At 46.2% G+C, this 24,733-nt stretch overlaps 1 protein-coding gene across 11 annotated transcripts; it reads right to left on the bottom strand.

The window, feature by feature from the left end:
• Nucleotides 1-387: 387 nt before the first annotated feature.
• atxn2 (ataxin 2) lies at nucleotides 388-23,388 on the bottom strand. Of its 11 annotated transcripts, none has more exons than XM_013136903.4 (25): nucleotides 22,828-23,388; nucleotides 21,534-21,567; nucleotides 21,193-21,252; nucleotides 20,764-20,835; nucleotides 20,264-20,414; nucleotides 16,961-16,975; nucleotides 15,204-15,334; nucleotides 14,878-14,969; nucleotides 14,577-14,765; nucleotides 13,797-13,969; nucleotides 13,091-13,306; nucleotides 11,869-12,048; nucleotides 11,551-11,727; nucleotides 11,296-11,397; nucleotides 11,088-11,158; nucleotides 7,115-7,413; nucleotides 6,921-6,987; nucleotides 6,673-6,819; nucleotides 5,212-5,229; nucleotides 4,216-4,288; nucleotides 3,640-3,836; nucleotides 3,419-3,548; nucleotides 2,875-3,266; nucleotides 2,601-2,775; nucleotides 388-1,042 (listed from the first exon to the last, which is right to left on the bottom strand). In XM_013136903.4, the coding sequence occupies exons 1-25, from the start codon at nucleotides 22,932-22,934 to the stop codon at nucleotides 1,020-1,022; spliced, it is 3,291 nt and encodes a 1,096-aa protein (XP_012992357.3). In that variant the 5' UTR covers nucleotides 22,935-23,388; the 3' UTR covers nucleotides 388-1,019. The 11 variants fall into 11 exon arrangements, with proteins under 11 accessions (XP_012992357.3, XP_028980209.2, XP_028980205.2 ...); XM_029124376.2 differs by having other exon boundaries at nucleotides 2,932-3,266; nucleotides 22,828-23,387; XM_029124372.2 differs by having other exon boundaries at nucleotides 4,222-4,288; nucleotides 22,828-23,387.
• Nucleotides 23,389-24,733: the final 1,345 nt, after the last annotated feature.

The raw sequence follows: 24,733 nt of genomic DNA, 5'->3' as shown, positions 1-24,733 counted from the left end.
ATTTAACTGTGCTTAGTACTTAAACAGCTAATTTGGCTGATGACAATTCTTAAGACGCTTGCTTAGCAATTTTTATTTTTTACATTTACTTTCAACTTAAAAACCCGTTCTGGGATTTTTAGCCACTGTCAACAGAAACACTCGCTTTCTAACTTGGCCATGAAATTCCAAATGAGGTATGATAGTGATTTTATATATTATGCAAATATAAATATACACACAAGAACACAAACAGGGAGGTCTTCAGTCCCATACTCCATCTTTCTGTATCAAGACCACCATTATACTGTACTTCAGTATTTTCACAAGTAATCAATTAAAAAAACAATACACTTGATTTCACAGAACAAAAACTCTCTCCCAAAATAAACACTTATACAGTTTTTAAAACGTTTTTATTTTTATATTTTTTTTCTCATTTTTTTGTTATTTATATTATCTACAAAGTAAAAGTTATATTCACTTAAAAGTTACACAATGGTCAGGTGAGAAGTGGGATCACCTAAGCCACCATTCATAAATAATGTTTCTGTCCTTTAGACCAAACTTGTTATTAATTACAGGAAGATGTATTTTAGTTTGGTTAGAATCTGTTCTGAAGTCTTGAATGCAGCAATAGCAGCAGCAACAGCAGTTATTAAACAGTCACGTTAATACTGTCTAAGATGGAAGAATTTTCATATCAAGGTGCAGACAAAATGCAAGTTCCAGTCCCCCCCCACTCTCAATTCATTAATCGGCAAGCTGAATCAAGTTTCATATAGGGACCCTTTGCAGGTCTCTCAAAGATATGTAGGGAAGAACTGAGGGGCACCTTTCAGTTATCAGTAGAACTATAGATCGTCAGAAACTCCGTTCACTGAACCAATCAGTTGAACATTCTTCAGGACTGGGAGGGAAGATGTACGGTAGCATAATGTGGGCTGCGTGGAGGCTTCTCCATGAAGACTCGGGTGGAGGCTTCTCCGTGAGACTCGGGGGGAGGGTTGTTGGTGGGGCTCCATGTTCCCTGCAGCTCCCTACAGCTGGTGGTGCTGTTGCACTACATGGACAAGGAAACAAAAAACATTTATGATGTGGGCTTGGTGATTAGACTACAAACTGCTGCGTACAATTCAGAGTCCAAAGACCTTTTCCAGGGTTTTTACATAATATGGTGGTGGGGAGGGGGGCAATTTCCCTTGTAGATTTTTTTAGATTGAAACAAACACTCCTTCTCCAAAATCTGCATATTAGGGGTTTTCAACTATGGCCCCTCAAAGCCAGTTCCACTCCATTTTAAATTCCATTGAACCCCATTTTTTATTCCATCGCAACCCTTTAAATCAGGACTTTCTTAGACCAGGAGCATGCCAGGTGGGTCACAATGATAGCGCAGAAAACTTGCAGGCCCCAGCCCCTGTAGGGTAAGAATCAAATACCCCTACTAGGAACTACCTAAAAAAACAAATAAGCCACTGTGTTCACAATCATCTAGGTTTTGACAGGGTTACTCCAGGACAACTACCCTCTTGTTTTAGTTTTTTTTGGCTTTGGGGTCATTGTGCTACTGGAAGATACCTTTTCCCAAGTCTCAGGCCTCTTCAGTAGGTTTTTCCTACAGGAATTCTCTGTATCCCCTGTAAGCCCTCCATCTTCACAAAATGTCCATGCATCTTCACAAGCTAACGTGTGAAGCATCCCCATAGCATGATGCTGCCATTACCACACTGCATTGTAGGGATGGTGTTCTCGTGATGTGCAATGTTGGGCTTACCAATTCTAGACAGATGCACAGTTGTGTCATATTCTCTCCATTTATTAATAATATACTTTAGTGTGCACAGGTGGATATCCAATGGTGAAGAAAGGTTATCACTGATTGGTGCTTTTAAAGAACCTTATTCCGGATTTGTTTTGAATCGTCCTATGTCAGGATGTAATTATTAGGAAATGTACTAACCAACTGTGGGACCTCCCAGAGATGAGTGCATTTAACTTGAAATTATGCGAAACACCTTATTTGCACACCTTATTTGCACAATCATGTGAAACACTTGTGAAATGACTTCTAAATACAATTGGTTGAACCAGCGCTCATTCAGTAAGTAATCAAGTGCTGAATACTTACGCAATCAACCGTTTTCTGTTTTATATTTGCAATTAATTCCCACGCATTAGCAGACTTTCTCACTGACATTATGGGCTTGGTTGTGTTGATCAGCTGCAAAAACTCAAATCCATCCAAGAGGGATGAGAGCTCCTGTACATCCATACATTCCACTCATGTGACGTCCATCTCACAAACATGGCCTTTGTTGAGCCGCGACTGTCCACATTTGAGAAACCCCCTCTGACGCACGTCTCACCAAGCCTCCACAAGGAGCTGCTAGAGTTCAACAAGGCAGCTCTGCAAGCCGTCCTCCCAGAGCAGCGCCGAGGCAATCTGCACCGCCCCCTGCTGGCTACCCAGAACACTGCCGGTAGCTACGGAAACCATCAGAATGTTGAGGGGAGACAGCCCCTCCTCACAAAAGGCCTTTCTGAAGCCTGTTCAGTCAAGCCAGAAAGTGGTCCTTACTGAGGCACGCGGGGACAGACGGAGGGCGGGGGGCACGTACCTTGGGGGTGTGTCAAGTAAGAGAAGTGCGTCGTGGAGGACACAGGGATGGGGTTCAGGGCGTTCTGGGGAAGCTGGGGCTGGGGGCCGCCTGGCTGCTGAGTGGTCATCAGCATCATCTGAGGATGACCTGGGGTGCCGTGGTGGGACGCCACCATCCCAGACTGCATGTGGGCCTGGGGGGACGACGACGACAGAGAATTAGTAGAAAGAGTTTCCCTCACCCATTACTGACCGTGACTCCATTAAAAGTGATGCGTTTCGTGACCACTAACCTGCATAAATAGCATGTACTCAGAGTGAAGGGGGGGGCTTCTGAAGGTGGAGCTCACCTGCTGCATGTGGGCCATGTGGGCGGGGTTGTAGCCATGCTGCACCTGCTGGGGGTGGATGTAGAGGGTCTGCTGGGCGGAGGGGAAGCTGCCCTGGGGGGACTGGGGGTTGGGCCCCGAGGTCATGGAGGGCGGCGTGGGCGCCAGGGCCTGGTACATCTGCTGCTGGCCGCCCATGTGGTGCTGCTGAACCGGGCTGGGCGCCGGGTGGCTGCCCCCGTGCTGCCCACTCTGCTGGGCTTGGCCTGTGGGCGTGGCCGATGGCTGGGGGTGGTGGTGGTGGTGCAGGGCAGCGTTGGGGTGGGCGTATTGCGGCGGCATGGGGCCTTGTGATACTGAAGTCGCCCCGCCCCCCACAGAAAAAAAAAAAAAACCACAGGTTAAAATTAGTAACACAGATCACACGCTTACCGCCTCTCACGTAAAACCTGAGGGGTGATGCCAAAAAACAAACAAACACACGGATTAAGAGATGGGCGTGTCTTACCGTACATGGTGTGTGTCTGTTCACCATACTGGGTGGTGGTGGAGGACACCAGCTGTCCCGGCTGGCCGTGGCTCGGGGGGCCCATCATCCGAGCCTGGCCCTGCATCACCGGGGCGAACACGTGCTGCGCCTGGGGGACGACGACACGAAAGGTCAGAGAAGCACCACGACGCCACTCCGTCGCGCTAACGGGCGCCTCTCACCGGTCGGCCGACTCTCACCTGGGACTGGTAGTGAGACATGGGCGGCACCATCTGCTGGCCGGCAAACTGCGGCGGGCTGCAGGCGAAGTACTGGGCTGAGTAGGCGGGGCTCTGGGCGACGATGGGCGGACCCGCAGCGGAGGCAGGGTGCATCATGGCCGGTCCCCCCTGGGGGAGGTGGTGCTGGTCTGCCCTCTGCTGGGGCATGCTGGATACTGCGGCAGACAACGGAGCGCACACGCACACACGCACACACGCACGCACATGCACACGGTGAAGGCCATGACCTCAAGAGAACATGTACTCCAGCAGTACAGCGTTCAATCCAGCCCATTGCTCATTCCTCTGTCATTACCCACCGTCTCCATCAATCAAGAACAAATTCCTGAGAAATTAATCTTTAAAAAAGACCCTGTTGAGGAGTACCACCAATATAACCAGCATATGGTCTAACTTTCGTTGTGTTCCCCTGATGACCACGTGTGTGTCTGGGCCGTCTCTTAAACTCAAACACAAGCCTTGCCTAGTCATTTTGGCTGATTGGTGAAGAGGGCCGAGACAATGGGGACAGGGCTGTCTGGGGAGGACTCTCACCTTTACCTGGTCTGTAGGTCTTGGACTGGTTGACGGTCATGTGAGGCACCTGGACGTGGTACATGGCTGGAGACTGGAGGAGGAGATCAGAGGAGCAGCTTTACCCAACACATCAGGTTGAAAACGCCTCCTCATCCCACCCAAACTCCCCCGTTAACGGCATGCCCCATGGAGTCAGAAGACGGGTGAGCTTGCCGGCCTCTTACCAGAAAACACATGCTAAGACCCACCTATCCAACTGAGCCCCATCATAACCCCCACGTTACTAACCTGGCTGAACCATGCACTTCTGGTCTGACATTCATCTGATACTTATGCAGGGGTAACACTTATAAACCATGTATAAGGCATTCATAACGAGTTAACCGTCACCCACACATTTCAATATCATTCAGTATAAACTATAATAATGTGTTTTTGAAGATCTTAATCTAAAGTGGACAGATTTAATGCTTAATGTTTTTGAGTGACCAGTGTAATTTATGACAAAAAGGGCATCCCCTTAATACCTGGTGAAAGAATATGCATAAAACAAAAATACTGAAGGAAATATAGTGCATACATACAGTCGTAAATTACCTAATGACATAAAAATATGGGAGAAAAGATTAAATGATAAGCACACTAAAAATGCCATAAATGGTTTATAGCAAAACATTAAAATAAAGTGTTACCAATGCAGGCTAATCAAACAGAAATAACTGCTCACATGCAAAGATGAGAGAATTGCTCTGCATTTCATCAGTGTTTGTAAAATATGAGCGAGTATAAATAAAGTCTTTATGTCAAGTGTAAAAAGTGATTTTAAGCTAAGAAAGCAGTTAAAACAAAGGATGAGGTTATGTCCTGTTCGTGATGAAGACAACTGGAACCAATTGCAATAAGAAATTGGCAAACCAACATCTGATGGGACATTTTTAAGCAAGCAATACATCTCATAAGGATTTGGACAAAAAAGGTAAAAGATAAATAGAGAAGCTTAAGAAATGCACAAACCTTCCAGATAATGCTTTTCTAATGGAGAGAGAGGACAGGGAGGAAAGACAAAGAACCATTTTAGTTACTCGTGTATTTAACCAGATGTGAAAAAAGTACACCGTACTTTGCAGTGTTCCCCATTTTAGGGAAGTTCCTAATTAAGACCTAAATGACCAGGTACTGGGAGTCCATAGTTACTCAGTGACCTTAATTGATCAGAATTTCAATAATCACTGGCTAGTTATGAACTCCCTTTACCTGGACATTTTGGCCTTCCGTTAAAACCATCCTTAAATGGTGACCACACCTAAGGGACTTCGTACTTTTTACACTGCTGTCTTCAACAGGATAGTTTTCTCTCTCTCAAGTGACCGATGTTGGATCACCAAGCATTTCTTAGAGCAACTTCAAACCACAGACGCCTTGATTAATTCATTATTATGCAGTTAATATATGTGCTTTGAGACAGCACAGATCCAGCGATCTATACATCAAACAAACTGTGTACAATGGGTTCACTAGTCTCGAGCTGCTTTTGCCAAGTTCTACAATACCCTGAAGTGGGCCAGTGCCAAAACACAACTGGCTTTAAGGCCTAACCCTAGAGCTTCAGTACAGGCATAGTGTTGCCATGCCAACAGCGTCGAGTCAACCTAACCTTCTACACCAGAAACCCACAGAAGACACGCCGTCAGGTGTTCATCTACAGCGGATGGCGACGCCCGACAGCGGTGACTCTAGTGCGGCTCTTAGGTGATGCCGGACAGAAGTGAAAAGGCAAGCGTGCATACGCCAGGAGAGATACATTTTTCAGACAAAACATGAGTTGGAAAGCAAATCAAACGCACCCAAGGTGTTCTGGAATGTCAGCCCAGACAGGCAAGTAGGCCGGCCTGTCATGACATCACACAGGGAACGTGAGAGAGGGTCTCTTACAACACGTAACACATCGACTGGAAACGGTGTCTACTCTAACACAAGGACCGGCTAAATACAGACGTGCGGCATCAAAACTGATGACTCATTTCGAGAACACAATTATATCTGTTGTTACGAGACATGATGATTCATACTGACATGCTATGATCCTTTCTGTTGTACCACAACACAGCAATGGCGAGAGGAGAGATGAATGGGAGACGCAACCCGAGAGGAGTAGGTGAGGCGAAAGTAAATAAAATCAACGTTTAAAGGTCATGCACACAGATACTTGAGAACGACTTAGGGCGTTGTTACTAGCTTCAACGGTGCATTGAGAGCAACACCAATTGTAACATCAAACACACACACACACACACACACACACACACACACACATACATACCACAGGAGGTCAACTAAATATTTGAGGACACCACTTAGCAACTCAAAGCCCAGTTATACACCAATTATGGGAGGTCTGACCTCCCATACACAAGTATTCCGCTTCTGAACGGTTCTTCTGTTAGTTGTAGGGTGTGTAAACGCGCAGGGTCTCACCTGGACTCCAGGGCTGACAGGGGTCAAAGGGTACATCTGGGGGAAGCAGACTGTCTGGCTGTAGACTTGTTGGGGCTGCTGCACCACGATGGAGGGGCTGGGCTGGGCCTGGGGTCGCGGGGGGGTCGGGGTGGTTGCCGGCTTGGGCTGGAGGTCACACAGGGTTAAAGTCATTACATGTCCTGAAGGAACAGGGGCGTCTAGCGGAGGTGACAAGGGGTGACTAGGAGCGAGTATGGGCCACCGACCTGAGGAGTGAAGACGCGGGGTTTGAACTCGTGAGCGTTAGGGTTCAGAGTCGACTTCCTGATTTGCCTGGGAATCGAAAGAAAATGAAAACAGAACAGTTAACTCTATTCCTTCAACGTGGAGTGGCAGGTCAAAACATTTGCCCCAGGCTTTTTGAAGCCACGGGATGGAACAGCTGGCCGGAGACACTCACTCTGGATCCTGACCTTCCTTCTCCTCAGGCTTGGCACTTCCGCTGAAGTTTGATGCAGACGTTTGGACACCCTGCGAGGTGACATCGGGCCCCCTCTTCTGCTCGGAGGGTGGACAGACCGTAGAGGAGGGGGTTTCGGGGCTGCCCGGCTTGCTGCTGCCAGTCGGGGCCACAGGGCCCTCAGGCCCCTCTGAACCCTTGTCCAGAGGAAGCTCCTTGGGTTTCTCTTCTGCGCCGTCCCTCAGAGGCTTGGTCATCATCTGCTCAAACTGTGGGTCTGGGCTGCAGCTGGGCTGTAACTGAGAAGAGGAGGACGGACAGAGTCAAATCCTCAGATTCAGTGACCACACACAAAAGAAAAAGGAAGAACCAGAAAGACATTGCCACAGAGGAGAAACAGAGGTGCCATTCACCTTCAGTGTGAAAAGTGATCCCAATCAATACCCCTATTAATTATTGAGGTGTTTCAGCCACACCCATTGCTCACAGGTGCATAAAATCCAGCACATTGCCATAAAATCTCCATAGTCAAATGGGTCATACTGAAGAGCTTATGCTGCATTTCCACTGGTGCTTTTCCCCCATACCAGGGCTACACCAGTGAATCGCACTAATGTTGGCGCTAGACTTTCCTGTTTCAACTATACATTTGGTACCAAGGACTTAAGGAGGGGCTCAGGTGGGGACTTTGTTTTCCAGTTATTAAAAATAAAAGGCGATATTTTTCTGGTACTAAAATAAAATAAGCAATAACGCCATACTCTGTTTATAATACGGCATTTGAACTTAGATAAAATCATTTTTTCCCTTAACTCCTGCGACTGGCTCCCTACACTCGTGACCCTGCAAATGCACAGTAAGCCAGTGTATACATTAATTTAGTTTAAGTCGTTTGTAAAAACTATCTACATTTAATAGGATTTGGGAGAATTCTGATATAATTGCGGGTTGTTGTAGGTTCTGCAGGCTACATCTCGGTCTCATTGCACCGTTTTTCTACTGAGTCGATGGCATCGTATCTCCTTCGGTCGTTCCAACTCTTTCCATTTTAAGTCTTTGCTTCCCTGTAGTATTGCTTTATTTTCTTTATATTATCAGGGATCTGTTTGTTAGATTGGAGGAAAACCATTACCAGAAGCCTAAAGACTAAGCAAATGATAGGCCACACATCACTATTCGAATAGCACAACATGCCACATTTTCCCAGCATGTAACGCGTCAATCCGCAAACTTCGCCCTAAGTCCTAAAGTCCCAAGCGAGAGCCGGGCCACTCAGCCAGGGCCTAGTGGTCGACTGGCGCTGGCCTAGGTCAATGGAAACCGAAACATTTCTGGACTTTAGGGTAAAACACCAGTGTTTGGCACCAGGGGAAACGAGGCATTAGTGACTTTCAATGAGGCACTGTCATAGGATGCCCTCTTTGCCACAAGTCAGTTTGTCACTGCCCTACTAGATCGGCCCCAGTCAACTGTAAGTCACTATAACTATGAAGTGGTAGACCACGCAAAAGCACAGAGTGGGGCTGCAGAGTGCTGAAGAGCCTATCATCAGTTGCATCACTCACCACAGAGTACCAAGCTGCCTCTGGAAGCAACATCAGCACAAGAACTGTGCGTTGGGAGCTTCACAAAATGAGTTTCCATGGTCGAGCAGCTGTAAGCAAGCCTCAAATCAACATGCGCAATGTCAGCTGGAGTGGTGTAAAGCGCTCCGCCACATGGAAACGTGTTCACATGTTCTCTGGAGTGATGATTCACGCTTCACTATCCGGCAGTCCAAAGGATGAATCTGAGTGCGGTGGATTCCAAGAGAACACTACCTACCAGGATGTATAGTGCCTACCGTAAAGTTTGGTTGAGGAGGGATAATGGTCTGGGGGCTGTGTTTCAGGGTTTGGGCTATTTTAGACTATGGGGTGCTTCCATTTTGGTGGCAACTGTTCCCCGGAAGACCCTTTCCTGTTCCAGCGTGACTGTGCCCCTTGTACACAAAGCAGGTTCCATAAAGACATTGTTTGCGAGGTGAGTGTGGAGGAACTTGAGTGGCCTGTACAGAGCCCTGACCTCAACCCCACTGAACACTGTTGTGATGAATGGGAATGGTGACTGCGAGCCAGGCCTTCCCAGCCAAAATCTGCCTGACCTCACAAATGCTGTGCTGGCTGAATGGACACACATTCCCACAGAGACAGTCCAAAGTCTTGTGGAAAGCCTTCCCAGAAGTGTGTCGGCTGCAAAAGCTGCAAAGGGGGGGGGGGGGGGGGGGGGGGGTAAACTCCATATTAATGCCCATGGTTTTAAATTGGGATGTCCAACAACCTCATATAGGTGTGATGAATGGGTGTCCACATACTTCTGGTCATAGTGCATATCCCAGTTATAGACACACCAATCAGCCATTACATTATGACCACTGAAGTGAAGAATACAACTGATAATCTCGTTATCATGGCACCTGTCAGTGGGTGGGATATATTAGGCAGAAACATTCTGTCCTCCAAGTTGATGTGTTAGAAGCAGGAAAAATGGGCAAGCGTAAGGATCTGGGCGACTTTGACAAAGGCCAAATTGTGATGGCTAGATGACTGGGTCAGAGCATCTCCAAAAGCCCTTATGGGGTGTTCCTGGTCTGCAGTGGTCAGTACCTATCAAAAGTGGTCAAAACTGGTGAACCGGCGACAGGAAAAGGAAGCAAAACTGGTGAACCGGCGACAGCGCGGCCAAGGCTCAATGATGCACGTGGGGAGCAAAGGCTGGGCTGTGTGGTCCGATCCAACAAATGAGCTAACGTAGCTGAAATTGCTGAAAAGGTTAATGCTGGTACTGATAGAAAGGTGTCAGAACACACTTTGCATTGCAGTTTGTCTCGTATGGGGCTGCGTAGCCGCAGACCAGTCAGGGTCCCCATGCTGACCCCAGTACCACTGCCTGCCAAAAGCGCCTACAATGGGCACGTGACCATCAGAACTGGACCACGGAGCAACGGAAGAAAGTGGCCTGGTGTGATGAATCACGCTTTCTTTTACATCATGTGGATGGCCAGGTGCGTGTGCCGCTTACCTGGAGAACACATGGCACTAGGATGGACTGTGGGAAGGAGGCAAGCCGGCGGAGGCAGTGTGATAGTTTGGGCATTGTTCTGCTGGGAAACCTTTGGTCCTGCCATTCATGTGGATGTCACTGACACATACAACCTACCTGAGCATTGTTGCCGACCATGTGCACCCTTTCATGGCAACGGTATTCCCTGATGGCATTGGCCTCTTTCAGCAGGATAATGCGCCCTGCCACAAAGCATGGTTCAGGAATGGTTTGAGGAACACAACAATGAGTTCAAGGTTATGAATAGGCCTCCAAATTCCCTAGATCTCAATCCAACTGAGCATCAGTGGGATGTGCTGGACAAACAGGTCCGATCCATGGAAGCCCCACCTCGCAACTTACAGGATCTGCTGCTAACGTCTTGGTGCCAGATACCAAAGCACACCTTCAGAGGTCTAGTGGGGTCCATGCCATAATGGGTCAGGGCTGTTTTGGCAGCAAAAGGGGGACCTACACAATATTAGGTAGGTGATCATAATGTTATGGCTGATCGGTGTATATGCCAGTTATAGATACATAACTGGAATGTATCTATAACTGACATAGCCTGAGGGACATTACATGATGCCGTAAGTATTTTTAATATATATAATTTTAAAGTACAATATACAAATACAGTATAACCACCAACCATGAACATTCCAGCCCTTTCTTTTCATTTTATTTAGAAAGAGAGGAAAAGGGAAATTAGTGAGAGAGATAGAAGAAAAGTGTAAGAGGGAGCCAAAAATGATTTAAAAAAAATACTTTTTGGTAACAAAAATACCTTGCAGAATAAATGCATAACCATCCATTTGATTTGTAAATGGCGTTTCTCACGCTTTTGGCACTCAAGTAACAACAGCTTTAATGACGTGGAGGCCCAACTCACCCTAAAATCTTCACTGAATTTCCTTAAGTTGTCTATTTGTTTTCTGTGATCTGGTGCCATGGAGGGGGCTCCTGCAGAAAACAGCCACACAAAATACAGACAGGAACCAGAATCATTTTACCGACACAAAAAAGCAGAGCTGCATTTGGGACTTGAAAATGCAATGTACATTTGTATTTTAAATCTAAGCCGTGCCGACGGTGCAGACCTTTGGAGGTTCTGACACCGGGGGGACTCCCCAGGGGCTTCACGTTCTCCTTATTGGCCGTAGGGGAGTTCTGTCTGGTCTCCTGGACCCGGCACTCTTTCACTACATAGAGGTGGAAAAGTGGGGCGAGACGTGTTCAGTTCTATGGTGGTTAAATACGGCCCGCCAATCTGCCTTGTTTAATGCTGCTCTAATGCTTCTGATACAAAAAGGCACAGCTTCAGAGCATGCAGACAGGAAGTTTGTCAGACTTACCCTCTGCTAAGGGTGCGGCAGGCATATTGGGAGAAGGGCTAACAGCAGTGGGTGAGGAGGCTGACGCCATGGTAACAGGTTCCACAGAGGCAGACCCAGTCTGAGGCGAGGTGAGGGAGGAGGGGCTAGGGGAGACCCCTCCCACGCTGTTCTGCCGAGGGGAGCGAGGTCTGTGTGCTTGAGAACAGCAACAAACGCCGTTAACCAAAATGCAGACAACCAGAGTGAGCTCGTTCCCTTAGCGCAGCTATCACAGCTGAGATGAGGAAACGTTGCCCTCTCTGTCCTCCCCATCCTTAGAGACAGAGTGGTACTGACCTCCGGTAACGACGGAAGACCAGGTCCCGCCCGAGGGGCTGGCTCGGGTCGGAGGGGTCACGGGGGCCTCTCCTGCAGCATTGTGGGGCATGAAGTCGCCTCCTGGGGGGACTCTACTCCCGGGGGTTGGTCGGTGGGTGCGTGGAGTACGCTGGGTCTTCGGGGACATCCTGGGAGGACCTGGGGGGGGGGTTGGGGGGGGGTCACATAGTTTAGCCAGATGGATGAAGGAGCACCACTGTGGTCCAACCTCAGCCAATTACTGACATCCATAGATCAATATATTACAGAACGTTTTTCCCAAAACGACAGACGAATGCTGACACGAACACACAAAGCGTCCTTCCTCCACCAACACAACAGTCGTCAACACACCCGGGTGATAATCACTCTGAGTAAGACAGTGACCCAACCATCCGCAGTCACTAACCACAACATAATGCAATATGAGACAGAGAAAGAGGGGACAGAGACAAAACAACAGAAAAAGGAGATCAAGCTGTGACTTAAAAGCAGCACACTGTAGTATGTGTAATGACGAGTAAGCAGAAACAACAGCAGCCCAGTGTCCAGTCAACCCAGCCCAGTAAATCCTGCGTCCAGTCAACCCAGTCCAGTGTCCAGTCAACCTGGTCCAGTAAGCCCAGTGTCCAGTCAACCCGGTCCAGTGTCCAGTCAACCCGGTCCAGTGTCCAGTCAACCTGGTCCAGTGTCCAGTCAACCTGGTCCAGTAAGCCCAGTGTCCAGTCAACCCAGTCCAGTGTCCAGTCAATCCTGTCCAGTAAATCCAGCGTCCAGTCAACCCAGTCCAGTGTCCAGTCAACCCAGTCCAGTAAGCCCCGTGTCCAGTCAACCCAGTCCAGTGTCCAGTCAACCTGATCCAGTAAGCCCAGTGTCCAGTCAACCCAGTCCAGTGTCCAGTCAACCTGGTCCAGTAAGCCCAGTGTCCAGTCAACCCGGTCCAGTGAATCCAGAGTCCAATCAACCCAGTCCAGTGAATCCAGAGTCCAATCAACCCAGTCCAGTGAATCCAGAGTCCAATCAACCCAGTCCAGTGAATCCAGAGTCCAATCAACCCAGTCCAGTGAATCCAGAGTCCAATCAACCCAGTCCAGTGAATCCAGAGTCCAATCAACCCAGTCCAGTGAATCCAGTCAGTGAGACCAGGCCAGCGGTGCACATAGCTCTGTGTTCACCACTCAGTTGGGAGGGAGGTAGCTACCTTCGGAGGACATGCGTCTATTGGGCATAGAGGAGACGGAAGCTGGAGGGCCGTGAGGACAGGGGTGAGACGGAGGCCTAGAGGGCCGCGAGGGGGTTCTGGGGGGAGGCCTGGTGGGCGTGACTGCCCTGGGTGGGAGAAAGGAGGGGCCAGACTGGTAACGGCAAGGAGGACGCAAGGAGGGAGACGGGCAGGGCGATGGCCAGGAGGTGGCACCTGATAGGGACAAATGACAATGAGCGGAGAAGGAGAAATAAGGGGATAAAGAAAGCAAAGACAGAGATGGATGACAATTAATGAGGAAGTGGAGATCCACAAGCAGAAAGAAACTGACACAAGGAGAAAAAAATAGTTAAGGTTTGAGAGGGCTAGAAATAGCTCATTTAGAAAAATAACTCTGATGAGATTTGATGATGAAAACAGTGAAAAATGAAGAAATTCTGATACAGAACAAAACAACTCAGGAAATAAACAATTTACTTTAATATGGATTCAGTAAAATAAGAAGCAATGAAGGATGAAGGGAACCTGACAGAGTACTAGCAGTCCCGGAAAGTTGAGCATTTAATGTACAATCGAACCCACTATGGAAATTAACTAAAACAAAAAGACATTGCAAACGAGGGACAGAGATCCTCCATCTTTGACAAACTGGCCCCTCATTAAAGTCGTTATTCCACACTCCAGCGAGCCGGGAGTCCCTCACCTCCGTTGACAACCCGCTGGTCTGCTCCAGAGCTGGGGCTGTAGTCGTGGGGACCAGGCCGAGGAGCTGGAGGACCACCGACGCCCTGGACCAACCTGGGGGAGTTCTGACGACCCGCTCCCCAGGACATCCCCTCTCTGTTCCTCTGACCCGGGGGGACGTATTTGTTCTCTCTAGAGAGGGACATAAAAGAAACCTAAACTGTCATTCACAGGAGTCATTTGGGAGACACTCTCTTCCTGTGACAGGAGTGACAGCACACACCGTCAAACCAGAAAACAGCCAACGCCAGCCCGCAAGGTCCACATGGAACCCGAGCTGCACGATGCCTCAGATATGGCCTCAATATATCAGTACTCCTCTAATGTCCACCTCTTGCCAAGCCTCATCCTAGTCGGAGTGAAGACAGGGTCTAAATCAGTCTGACAAGAACAGTACCTTAAGCATTTAGATCACGTTCAACCAGTCAGGAAACAGAAGCCACAGCCACACATGTTGGTTAAGCTAGCTACTTACTACTGTACCTTGAGCAAAGATAAACCAAGACACGCTGCACAGCGCCGACCAACAACAACAACAACAACAACAACAACACTGGTCGATTGTCCTCAACTAAACCTCCCACACAGTTTCATCAAAGGGCAACAACTGGTCCGACAACACACGGCGTGTCTCAAGCTCATGTTTTGGGATCTTCCCCGGACTGTGTCAGTGTAGGGAAAGACAACGTGCGCTCACAAGACTTCCAGGCGTTTCTACGAGCGGCAGAGACAGACCCACCTGTTGAGGGGGTGCGGTTCCCGCTCTCCTCTCACCACGGCGGTGTACTTCTCCTCCTCGCTGCGCTCGTCATTCTCCAGGGCCGCGCGGGCCTTGAAGGTGGAGCTGGCCTCGATCTCCTCCGCCAGCTGGGCCGCCCGCGCCTCGCGCTTCAGGAACTCCTCGGACGTGTCACGCTCCAGGGCAACCCTACAAATGACAGGTAAAGAAGCAGCATTAAGACGCACCCGCCCGTCTCCCAACACACACACACGCACGCACGCACGCACGCGTCGCTGTATAAAGGGAGTGAGGTTCTTACGTGTAGGTGGCCAAGCTGCTGTCATACGTGGATTTGATGCCATACTGCTCTTCGTTGTACTTGAACATGTCATTGGGGTCCCAGCCGTTGGACTGGAGAGGCAGACACAGGTTCCAGGTCAGATTATGTAGGCATACAGAGCAGACACGCCGCAAGGTTTCCCATAGGTACTGATCCGAGATCAGCACCGCCTCACAAAATCCCAACCTTCACCGTGAGTGTGGGAAAACATTACAAACTGATCCCAGATCAGCACCAAGGGGGATCTTGGCCCCCCCAATAAATTGTGGGGGGCAGCACACAAGAGCACTGAGGGGATGGAATACCACATCTGTGTCCAGAGACTCCAGGCTGTCAGACACGGCACGGTGCTGGTCTCCTCCGTCCCACGGCTCCAGGCTCTTCTCCTTGTGCTCCCCGTTAACTCTCCCACTCACCCCCGGGTCCGTGAAACTTTCTGCACGCAACAACACACACACACACACACACGTTTATAGAGCAGACATGCATGCCAACACAGATGTCTTTCACACACACAGTTTTTAAGATCCAGGCACACTCTGCAGTGTCGGTGGTGTCAGGCTGACTATTAAAGACAGGCACAGCCCAGAAGTAGCAAAATCATAGGATTGATTCCAGGGAAATGAGTAGTGAAACCAATGAGGGTCAGCAGAAAAACATGCACATACAGGTGGGTCAAACACTCGACCCTGGCCCTTCTCTTAAATAATTCTGTTTCGTCTTGAATAAATATAAATGTTTGGATTCTGCTCACCACACAATGTTGTTAGTTTCCCAACAACGCAGAGCCTATTAGGTTTTACTGAATACCAAGACAAATTACTATTCAAAAGTATAATTTGGCCAAATTAACTGCAGACAAATGAATCTAGTATTCATCGGTTATCTGGCTGCAGATTTTTACAGGTAAGTTGGTCCACACTCCAGCTGTAATCCGTTCGGCAGTCAAGAGTATTTCATTTAGACAACGGTTTGAACACTTGACTTCACAGCGCCTGGTGCACACTCAACACGCCCAGAACCAGAGGCAAACAAAAGGCAGATGTCTTTCATAGCACCAAACCGAATTCCTTCAATCAACAACAGGAGTACTTGAGCCTGCACCAGACACATTTTAGATAGGTGAGACGGATGAGAATTAAGAGGTCATCTTTCATCATAATACAATTAAACATTACTTTTCTGTATGAACTATGTAATGACCACTTCATTAGCATTTTTCCAATAGATTCATTCAGCCCTGTCACAAAATAATGAATGAGCCGGTGTTACAGAGCAGGCTTCATTGGGCAGGGAGGGCTACACGAAACACTCAAAAAAATTATGAATTGTGAACAAATAATGAACAAAAAGTCTGTGTGATATATAGATCAAAACACCTGGGTGAAGAGAGGAAAAATCAAAAAAAAAAATTTAAAAAAAACTTTTGTTGAAAGCAAAGTAACTGGCAGAATCTTTTTCATTCTGAGCAAATCGGCTGACCGCATTTGACCATAAGGACAGCAGGTAAACCAGCAGTGAGGAGGAGCAGTGCCGCTTCAGTGGCGGGGGCGGGGTTTGGCGTGCACAGGAAGCAGTCACAAGAAAAAAAACATGCCAACTGTAAAACTGACAATATGCTCTGACGTGTTTCGATAAAGCGCATGCCCCTGCAGTACGAACAGCGCCTGTGTCAGTAATATGCACGCGTGTTGGCAATGTGAATGATCAACTGTGCACTCGTGCTAGGTGGCGATAGGCCCTCAAATCCAATTCACGTTTTAGACATGACCGTCACTGACACCCAATATAGAGATCACCCCTTATAATAAATGTCAGAGAGACAACACTGATCCAAAGCAACTAAAAGCATTTGTGCATGCTTTTGTTTGAATGGGTGGGAAACAAACAGGGTTTCTTGGCCTTGGGAGAGACCTGTTAAAAAAGCTGAGCCAAGAGCACCCTGACACCACATCCTTCAAAACACCTGAGGTTTTGATGTTTAGGCCCTCACCTATGTAAGGACTAATAATGTGTATGTCAACAACAGAAAGGGTGCAAGGACAGAAAACAGACATATTACCTGTGTCAGTGGAGACTACAACCATTAGGAGAGAAAGACATGGAACAACGGGTCAGTGATTACAGACAGGTAGCCTTAACCCAGCCAAACCATGGGGCTTTGCTAGCTCTCCTGAAGAACCACTTTACGCACAGATTTTCATTTCAAACACTTAGCTAGCTATTAGCCAACTACTTAGTAGGGCTGCACATTTAAATAAAAATTGCAATATTGACATGTGCAATATGCAAAATTCTCCAACGTAGGTGATTTTCTGCTCCAAAAAAGATGAATGATACTCGCTTCACATGAGGCAACAGGCATGCACCGTACATCGGTTATTGTTTTTCTTGCGGGTGCTGAAGGTATTTTTGTAGGTTACTTAAATTCCTGGACTTTAAATAATTGATGTTCTTTCAATGTTAGTTTGAGTTAACACTGCAACTGCTAGCGAAGACGTCTGCTTCAAGTTAGCGAGTGGCACCAAGATATTGTCCCAAATACACAACAGCATTAAAAGTTTTTGGAAACCGAAATTTTGCCTAACCAGCCATGGCAACGGGACAAACATAGCAAACGCTACGCTATTGCATTAAATGAGCAGTTAAACTAATATTTTGACAGAGGATGCACATTCAAATTGGTAATCAGTGTAAATTAGAAAACACTGAACTTTAACTTGCGAGTACAAGCGGCAGAAATGGGTTTTCTCAGAGGGGTGGCTGGATTCTCCCTTAGGGATAGGGTGAGAAGCTCAGCCATCCGTGAGGAACTCGGAGTAGAGCCGCTGCTCCTTTGCATTGAAAGGAGCCAATTGAGGTGGCTCGGGCATCTGGTAAGGATGCCCCCAGGACGTCTCCTTAGGGAGGTGTTCCAGGCACGTCCAGCTGGGAGGAGACCTCGGGGTAGGCCCAGGACTAGGTGGAGAGATTATCTTTCGACACTGGCCTGGGAACGCCTCGGGATCCCCCAGACAGAGCTGGCAAATGTGGCTCGGGAAAGGGAAGTTTGGGGTCCCCTGCTGGAGCTGCTGCCCCCTCAATCCGATACCGGATGATTTTTATTCAGTTTAATAGCACATTATGGAGGAAATGAACTGCTTTTGAATTAGATTATCTACGCTGTTTACACCTACAGTATCTCACAAAAGTGAGTACACCAGTCACATATTTGATTATATCATTTAATGTGACAACACTGAAGAAAGGACACTTTGCTGTGTAAATTAAATAGTCAAAATAACTCAACACACAGCCATTAATGTCTAAACCGCTGGCAACAAAAGTGAGCACACCCCTAAGTGAAAATCTCCAAACTGGGCCCAAAGTGTCAATATTTTGTATGGCCACCACTGTTTTCCAGTTCACCAAAGCTTCACAGATTGTCACTGGAGTCCTCTTCCACTACTTCATGATGACATCATGGAGCTGGTGGATGTTAGAGACCTTGTGCTCCTCCACCTTCCATTTGAGGATGCCCCACAGATGCTCAATAGGGTTCAGGTCTGGAGACATGCTTGGCCAGTCCATCACCTTTACATTCAGCTTCTTTAACAAGGCAGTGGTCGTCTTGGAGGTGTGTTTGGGGTCGTTATCATGTTGGAATACTGCTCTGCGACGCAGTCTCCGAAGGGGGGGGATCATGCTCTCCTTCAGTATGTCACAATTCATGTTGGCATTCATGGATCCCTCAGTGAACTGTAGCTCCCCAGTGCCGGCAGCACCCATGCAGCCCCAGACCATGACACTCCCACCACCATGCTTGACTGTAGGCAAGACACTTGTCTTTGTACTCCTCATCTGGTTGCCGCCACACACGCTTGACACCATCTGAACCAAATAAGTTAATCTTGGACTGATCAGACCACAGGACATGGTTCCAGTAATCCATGTCCTTATTCTGCTTGTCTTCAGCAAACTGTTTGCAGGCTTTCTTGTGCATCATCTTTAGAAGAGGCTTCCTTCTGGGACAACAGCCATGCAGACCAATTTGATGCAGTATGCGGCGTATGGTCTGATCACTGACAGGCTGACCATCCACCCCTTCAACCTCTGCAGCAATGCTGGATACACTCATACGCTGAGCAGGTGCACTCAACTTCTTTGGTCGACCATGGCGAGGCCTGTTCTGAGTGGAACCTGTCCGGTTAAACCATGGTATGGTCTTGGCCACTGTGATGCAGCTCTGTTTCAGGGTTTTGGCTATCTTATAGCCTAGGCCATCATTATGTAGAGCAATAATTATTTTTTCCAGATCCTCAGAGAGTTCTTGGCCATGAGGTGCCATGTTGAACTTCCAGTGACCAGTATGAGGGAGTGTGAGAGCGACAACACCAAATTTAACACACCTGCTCCCCATTCACACCTGAGACCTTGTAAAACTAACAAGTCACATGACATCAGGGAGGGAAAATGGTTAATTGGGCCAAATCTGGACATTTTCACTTAGGGGTGTACTCACTTTTGTTGCCAGTGGTTTAGACATTAATGGCTGTGTGTTTAGTTATTTTGAGGGGACAGGAAATGTACACTTATACAAGCTGTACACTCACTACTTTACATTGTAGCAAAGTGTCATTTCATCAGTGTTGTCACATGAAAAGATATAAACAAATATTTACAAATGTGATGATTTGTGAGATACTGTATGTTTGAAAAACACAAATCATAACCGTAACTGCAATATTTGTCAAAGAAATCGCGATTCAATATAATTCAGCACTACTACGTAGCTAAATTCCTCTACAAACCAAACGAGTCGCTTACGAATCTGTTGTAGTCCGGTGCAATACATGGCTATGGTTTGCACGGATCTAAAGTGTTGCCTCTCTCTTGTTAGCCAGGAAAAAAACATCAGGTTGCTGACAACAACCTGCTGGACACAGGGATTCTTCAGGACGAGCTGTGGGATAGCTTGGACCTGTACCAATTTTCCTTCATGCAGTGCCATATTACTAGTGGATTACATCACTAACTCCCAAGAGAGACTAGCAGGTCACATCAGAGTGAGGGGGGCCAGCAGGTTTAGGTGTTATCTAGATGTATGGGATTCCATTCAGCTTCATTGACTACCTCCGCAGAGGCTGGGAGACGTTTGGTGCAATCAAGATCTCACATTATTCCTCAACGACTGGCCACAGAGGAAGCATTCAGGCACAAGTGATTTAGCGCACTGCTCTACTCCTCTTACATAAGCAACCTCGGAATTGGCCAACAAATAAGAATTTGTTTGAGCATCTGGTCAGCTCAAATTATCTTTGTAAGTGAGGAACGTCCAGAAGACAGAGACAACCTGGAGAGTACAGGTCTCGACTGTAAAATGTACCTTTCCGGGCAAAATTAAGGTCCACGTCTCTGAAGTGCACCACCACCACGTCAGAAGGCTTGAAGATGATGCTCTCCACAATGTCTTCCTGTCGCGGACCCAGGCTTGACTCAGGGCTCTTTCTGTGGGCCGCATCCAGGACCAGATCACACTGGGCGGACAAAGAGTGTAAAAATTAGGATAGAGCTCCATCAACCATGCCTATAATCAATTACATTAGCCTCATCTTTGCAGGGAAAATATGGTTTTGTTGTGATATTTATCTGGATTGTTATCGGTGCAAAATGATTATGAGCATTAAGTAATCAAGTCATGCAATCAAACTGAATAGACAAGATGGCTGAACTGCACATTGCTTGTCAGTTAAGACTGGGTTTTTGGTGTAAACCACATTTCATGATACCTACAAATCTTAAATATGCTGGGGCTCAGTTCATACTCAGTTCCTGCCACAACTATGATTTGACTTCCTGTCAAATAACAGGGAAAACCAGTCTTACCTCAGGACCATATGTTTTAAAAACTCCATCATAAACCAGTCCATTTTTAACCTTCAGCTCACATTTGGTTCCCTGGAAATAAGGAAAGACATACATGACTCAAATCATTGTCCAGGTGACATTTCTCCCCTCGTCTCTGCCACCTCTTAGCAACTAACTTAACGGGCAGTCGGGACCAAACGCTCATAAGAATATCTTAGAATAATATCCAGTTAAACAGCCAAACTACAGGCCGCTTTAGTCCTACAAAACAGGTGCTTCTGAAAAATCTAACTCCGTAGTACATCAAAGGGGGTTTTATTGCCCCGAGGGCGGGTTACAAAGGGCAACAACATGTGGGAGGACCTACGTGTGACTGTTACTAGCTTAATATGCAAATCATCCTCCATAAGTTACGAGTGAGAATGGGTGGGCAGTGGGGAAACATACCACTACAGACGTCAATACATCCACCATCCGTATGTTGGCATATACGCCATTGTACACCACCTGAAAGACACGAAAGACCAAGAAATTCAAAAACAACAACCTGGAGAGCCTGAGACAAAACACCACCACCAAAGAAGACTACAGCAATTACTTAGGTCTGTGACAACCAAGGAAAGTGTGCAGCCGTAGTATTTGGTTTTCTCTTCCATAAAGAAACCAAGAGCCAACTGGATGATAGTGTACAGTAGTTACGTTTTATACATTTGGCAACTTCACCTGCCCAATTCAAATAATAACAAATGTACATGGAACTATGATAAATTATGAAAGTGTTAACTTACTGCTGATGAATTAACTTTAGCATTGTGCCGTCCCCTGAGAAAAAAAAAAAAGGTCAAAATCATCAAGTGGAATATTTGCTGCCACAATTAAATTGATTCATTGGCTGTTTCATGTGGCTTTTCATATCCAAATACACAATGCAACTTCATCAAAATTTTGACTTACTTAATATACCATGTAGTGATAATGGGTCTGTTTCACTTGTCTGGCAAAATATTGTAATGGGGTGTACATTAGATACTTTACTATCCCCCAAAAAAACGTATTTCTGGATGAGGGAATTTGTGACTTGGATAAAAATACCCCAGAGAATCTGCATGGGCCAGAACCTATAGCTTTTGTTGTATGTTTAAAGGGCACAACCACACACCACCACGACATAATCAAAGTTGAAAGCAAGAATTAGGTCTCTCAATTCGCAACAAACTCCCGCCCCGCCCCCTTTTTATTTGCCGAATGCAGACTCGCACGCACAACTTGAAAATTATTGCAACATCGTTGCTGTGACTCGGTGTAGGTTGGCACTACTAATGTACGCTCTTCTGTGTCAAAGTTCCCATCCCTCAACAAGAGTTGATGGTAAAACGTAGTATTGCTGTCATTCTATACTGACTTATAGAAGGAAAACAATACTACGTTTTACAGTCCCTCTATACTGACTTATGAATTTGGCGCTGACGCAATGGCATTAATTATATGAACGTGTTATACAGCAAAAATAGTAGATCTAGTGAAGAATGTAGCTTGTATGGCTACCATCTACGTATGTACACTAATCTTGATTTCTGTCCGCAAATGCATCTACTTGACAGTATATATCCAGCACAGCAAGAAACACATGATACAAACCACGGTTAGCTAACCAGCTAACTAATTTGTCAACACTACTATCACTAAACGAACTACTAAGTAACTAACGAACCGATATGGATTCAAAACGCTAACTAGCAAGCTACCTACGCAAGAAAAATAGCTACGGTATTTCTCTTGGGACATGGCTAGTAAAACATTACGAAACCGTGTACATGAACAGCCCCATTAGTATAGGCCCTGTTAGGTAGTAGCTGGCTGTCCAGAAACTTGCTCACCACCGGCAACTACGTAACGTTACTAAACTAGCTAGCTGGTTTAGCAGTCAGGCCCCACTGAAATTTGCATTCACACGTTTGACAGTTATGGCAGAAATGTCAACTCCTGTAATTAGAAGGATCATTAGAAAGGTTTAATTTCAAAACGTTGGTATGATAATAATCATTAAAAACTAAAATGTATCCAAAAATCTAAATCACAGACCTGCCCAAATTCTGTCGTCCGCCACTTCCCCCGGCACCAGAGGCAGCCGCAGCACCGCTGCTGCCACCGCCGGGTTTGCGATTACCACCGGCCTGCTTCATTGACATGATGATCCCATAAACGACAGTGTGTGCGATGTATTCCTAATATCTCAGAAAGACTGCAACCAAAATACGGCAATATAATATTTAAGAGTTAGTTAGCTAGCTAGCTATTTTAAAGAACAGTTAGCAAAAGCTAACGTCAACTTGCTAACTTAGCTACTCCAGCATCTGATTCAAACCCTATTAAAGTTAGCTAGCTAGCTATTAGCTACAGGAACGCTAACTTAGCAAATAACAGGCTAGCAATCTTTGTAAGTTAATTCCTATTAAAACAGAAAGTAACGCTTTTTTAAAAGACAACATGCGCAGATTGCACATAAGTAATAAATATGTGAATTAAGGCGCTTGTCAATTAGTTTTTCGATTCTAATAATGTAAATGAATTCTCTCAAACTGAATATTTAGCTATCTCGGATTCTCTCTTCGTTGCTACCAACGAAAAGACCAAAACAGTCTGAAAGGAGATCAAAAAACCGCGGAGGGATATAGCGATATCTCTAACGCTTTGGTCATCCCACCTAGGAGGCAGCTTATCATCTTCTGAACACTTGAAAATGTTTATGGATTCTAAGTAAGTAATAAACTTAATAAAAAATAAACCCCATTGAGAGAAAGTAATCCACAGTTTAACTGTCATTTTATTTTTTAGATATAAGAGACCTACAAATTGCACTATTTACTGTACAGGCAGTCAGGAGATCATCAGCAGTGGTACTATGGCATCCACGTGAGCCCGGCTCCAAAACAAAAGATGATCACAAACAAAGATGTCCCACTCAGGCCGATTGCCATACGAAAAACATGTACAGTTCCGGTCTGCTTAGGGTGGTGGGACCAACGTTTGAGAAGCAGTATCTGTTCTGACTGTGAAACAAAAATTGAAAACTACCTAGTAGCGGGATGTCTTGATTCCTTTCCAGTCTCAACTAAACAATCTCTGATGACACTCACCCATTCATAAAAATACTAAATAAAAACAGTAAAATTCATTCCAAATTAAAATTATGTACACAGAAAACTTGGCATATAGCTGGAAATTATTGTATGTATTTTTCTATTTAACCTTTATTTAACCAGGTATGGCAAAATCGAATTTCCACTGACAACCTTCATAGTGATTGCAAGACAACATTTAGATTTCCATCAATTGAACCAAAATACACTTTGTACAATGAAATAAGCAAAAGGTCAATAAATTACACCAATAATTTGGTGACATACAATATATACAGATGGACAAAGTGTTTAGCATGTACAATGAGATGGCCCTGGCCTGTATACAAACACAACGCCAGACTCATTGATGCAAACTTATGTACACTTCCCTTAGCCAAATCCCCCTATACCTGTTCACTCCATAATATCTGCTATTTATCTCACACTGGTCAGTCCTAAAACTGACACTGCCTTGTTAGTCATCTCCAAAATTAACATTAAATTATATTTTTCCAAAATAGAATACATTGGCCTTCAGTAATCATTGAAGAGAATCAAACCACAACAACGCATTTCTCACATTTTACATCCAAAAAAATTACTGGAACCCGTGTTTTCAGTGTTTTGTGCACCATCACCATGCAAGAGAACCAGCACAGACATTTGCTTTTTTATAAGATTGGAGATCGCATTGGGTAGGATATTACACAATTCCTCCAAATACACACACACACACACACACACACACACACAATTTGTCAACGTTCTCAAGATCCTTCAATCAATCCTATGATACTGATGTTCTAAGTCTACCACCATAACAAGAGGTACTTGGTATCGGGGTGCATTTCCGCTCTATCATTGTG

This window comes from Esox lucius, chromosome 13, assembly GCF_011004845.1.
Source record: "Esox lucius isolate fEsoLuc1 chromosome 13, fEsoLuc1.pri, whole genome shotgun sequence".
Classification (NCBI taxonomy): domain Eukaryota; kingdom Metazoa; phylum Chordata; class Actinopteri; order Esociformes; family Esocidae; genus Esox; species Esox lucius.
This window is presented reverse-complemented; position numbering and strand designations above follow the sequence as displayed.

Bases quoted from the DNA above. Each gene is read 5' to 3' on its own strand.
- atxn2 (XM_013136903.4), bottom strand. From the start codon at position 22,934: ATGTCAATGAAGCAGGCCGGTGGTAATCGCAAACCCGGCGGTGGCAGC. The intron at 21,568-22,827 runs GTCTGTGATTTA...TTTTTTTCTCAG, and splicing joins GGACGACAGAATTTGGGCAG to GGGACGGCACAATGCTAAAG. The intron at 3,549-3,639 runs GTGAGAGTCGGC...GTCGTCCCCCAG, and splicing joins TGTCTCACTACCAGTCCCAG to GCGCAGCACGTGTTCGCCCC.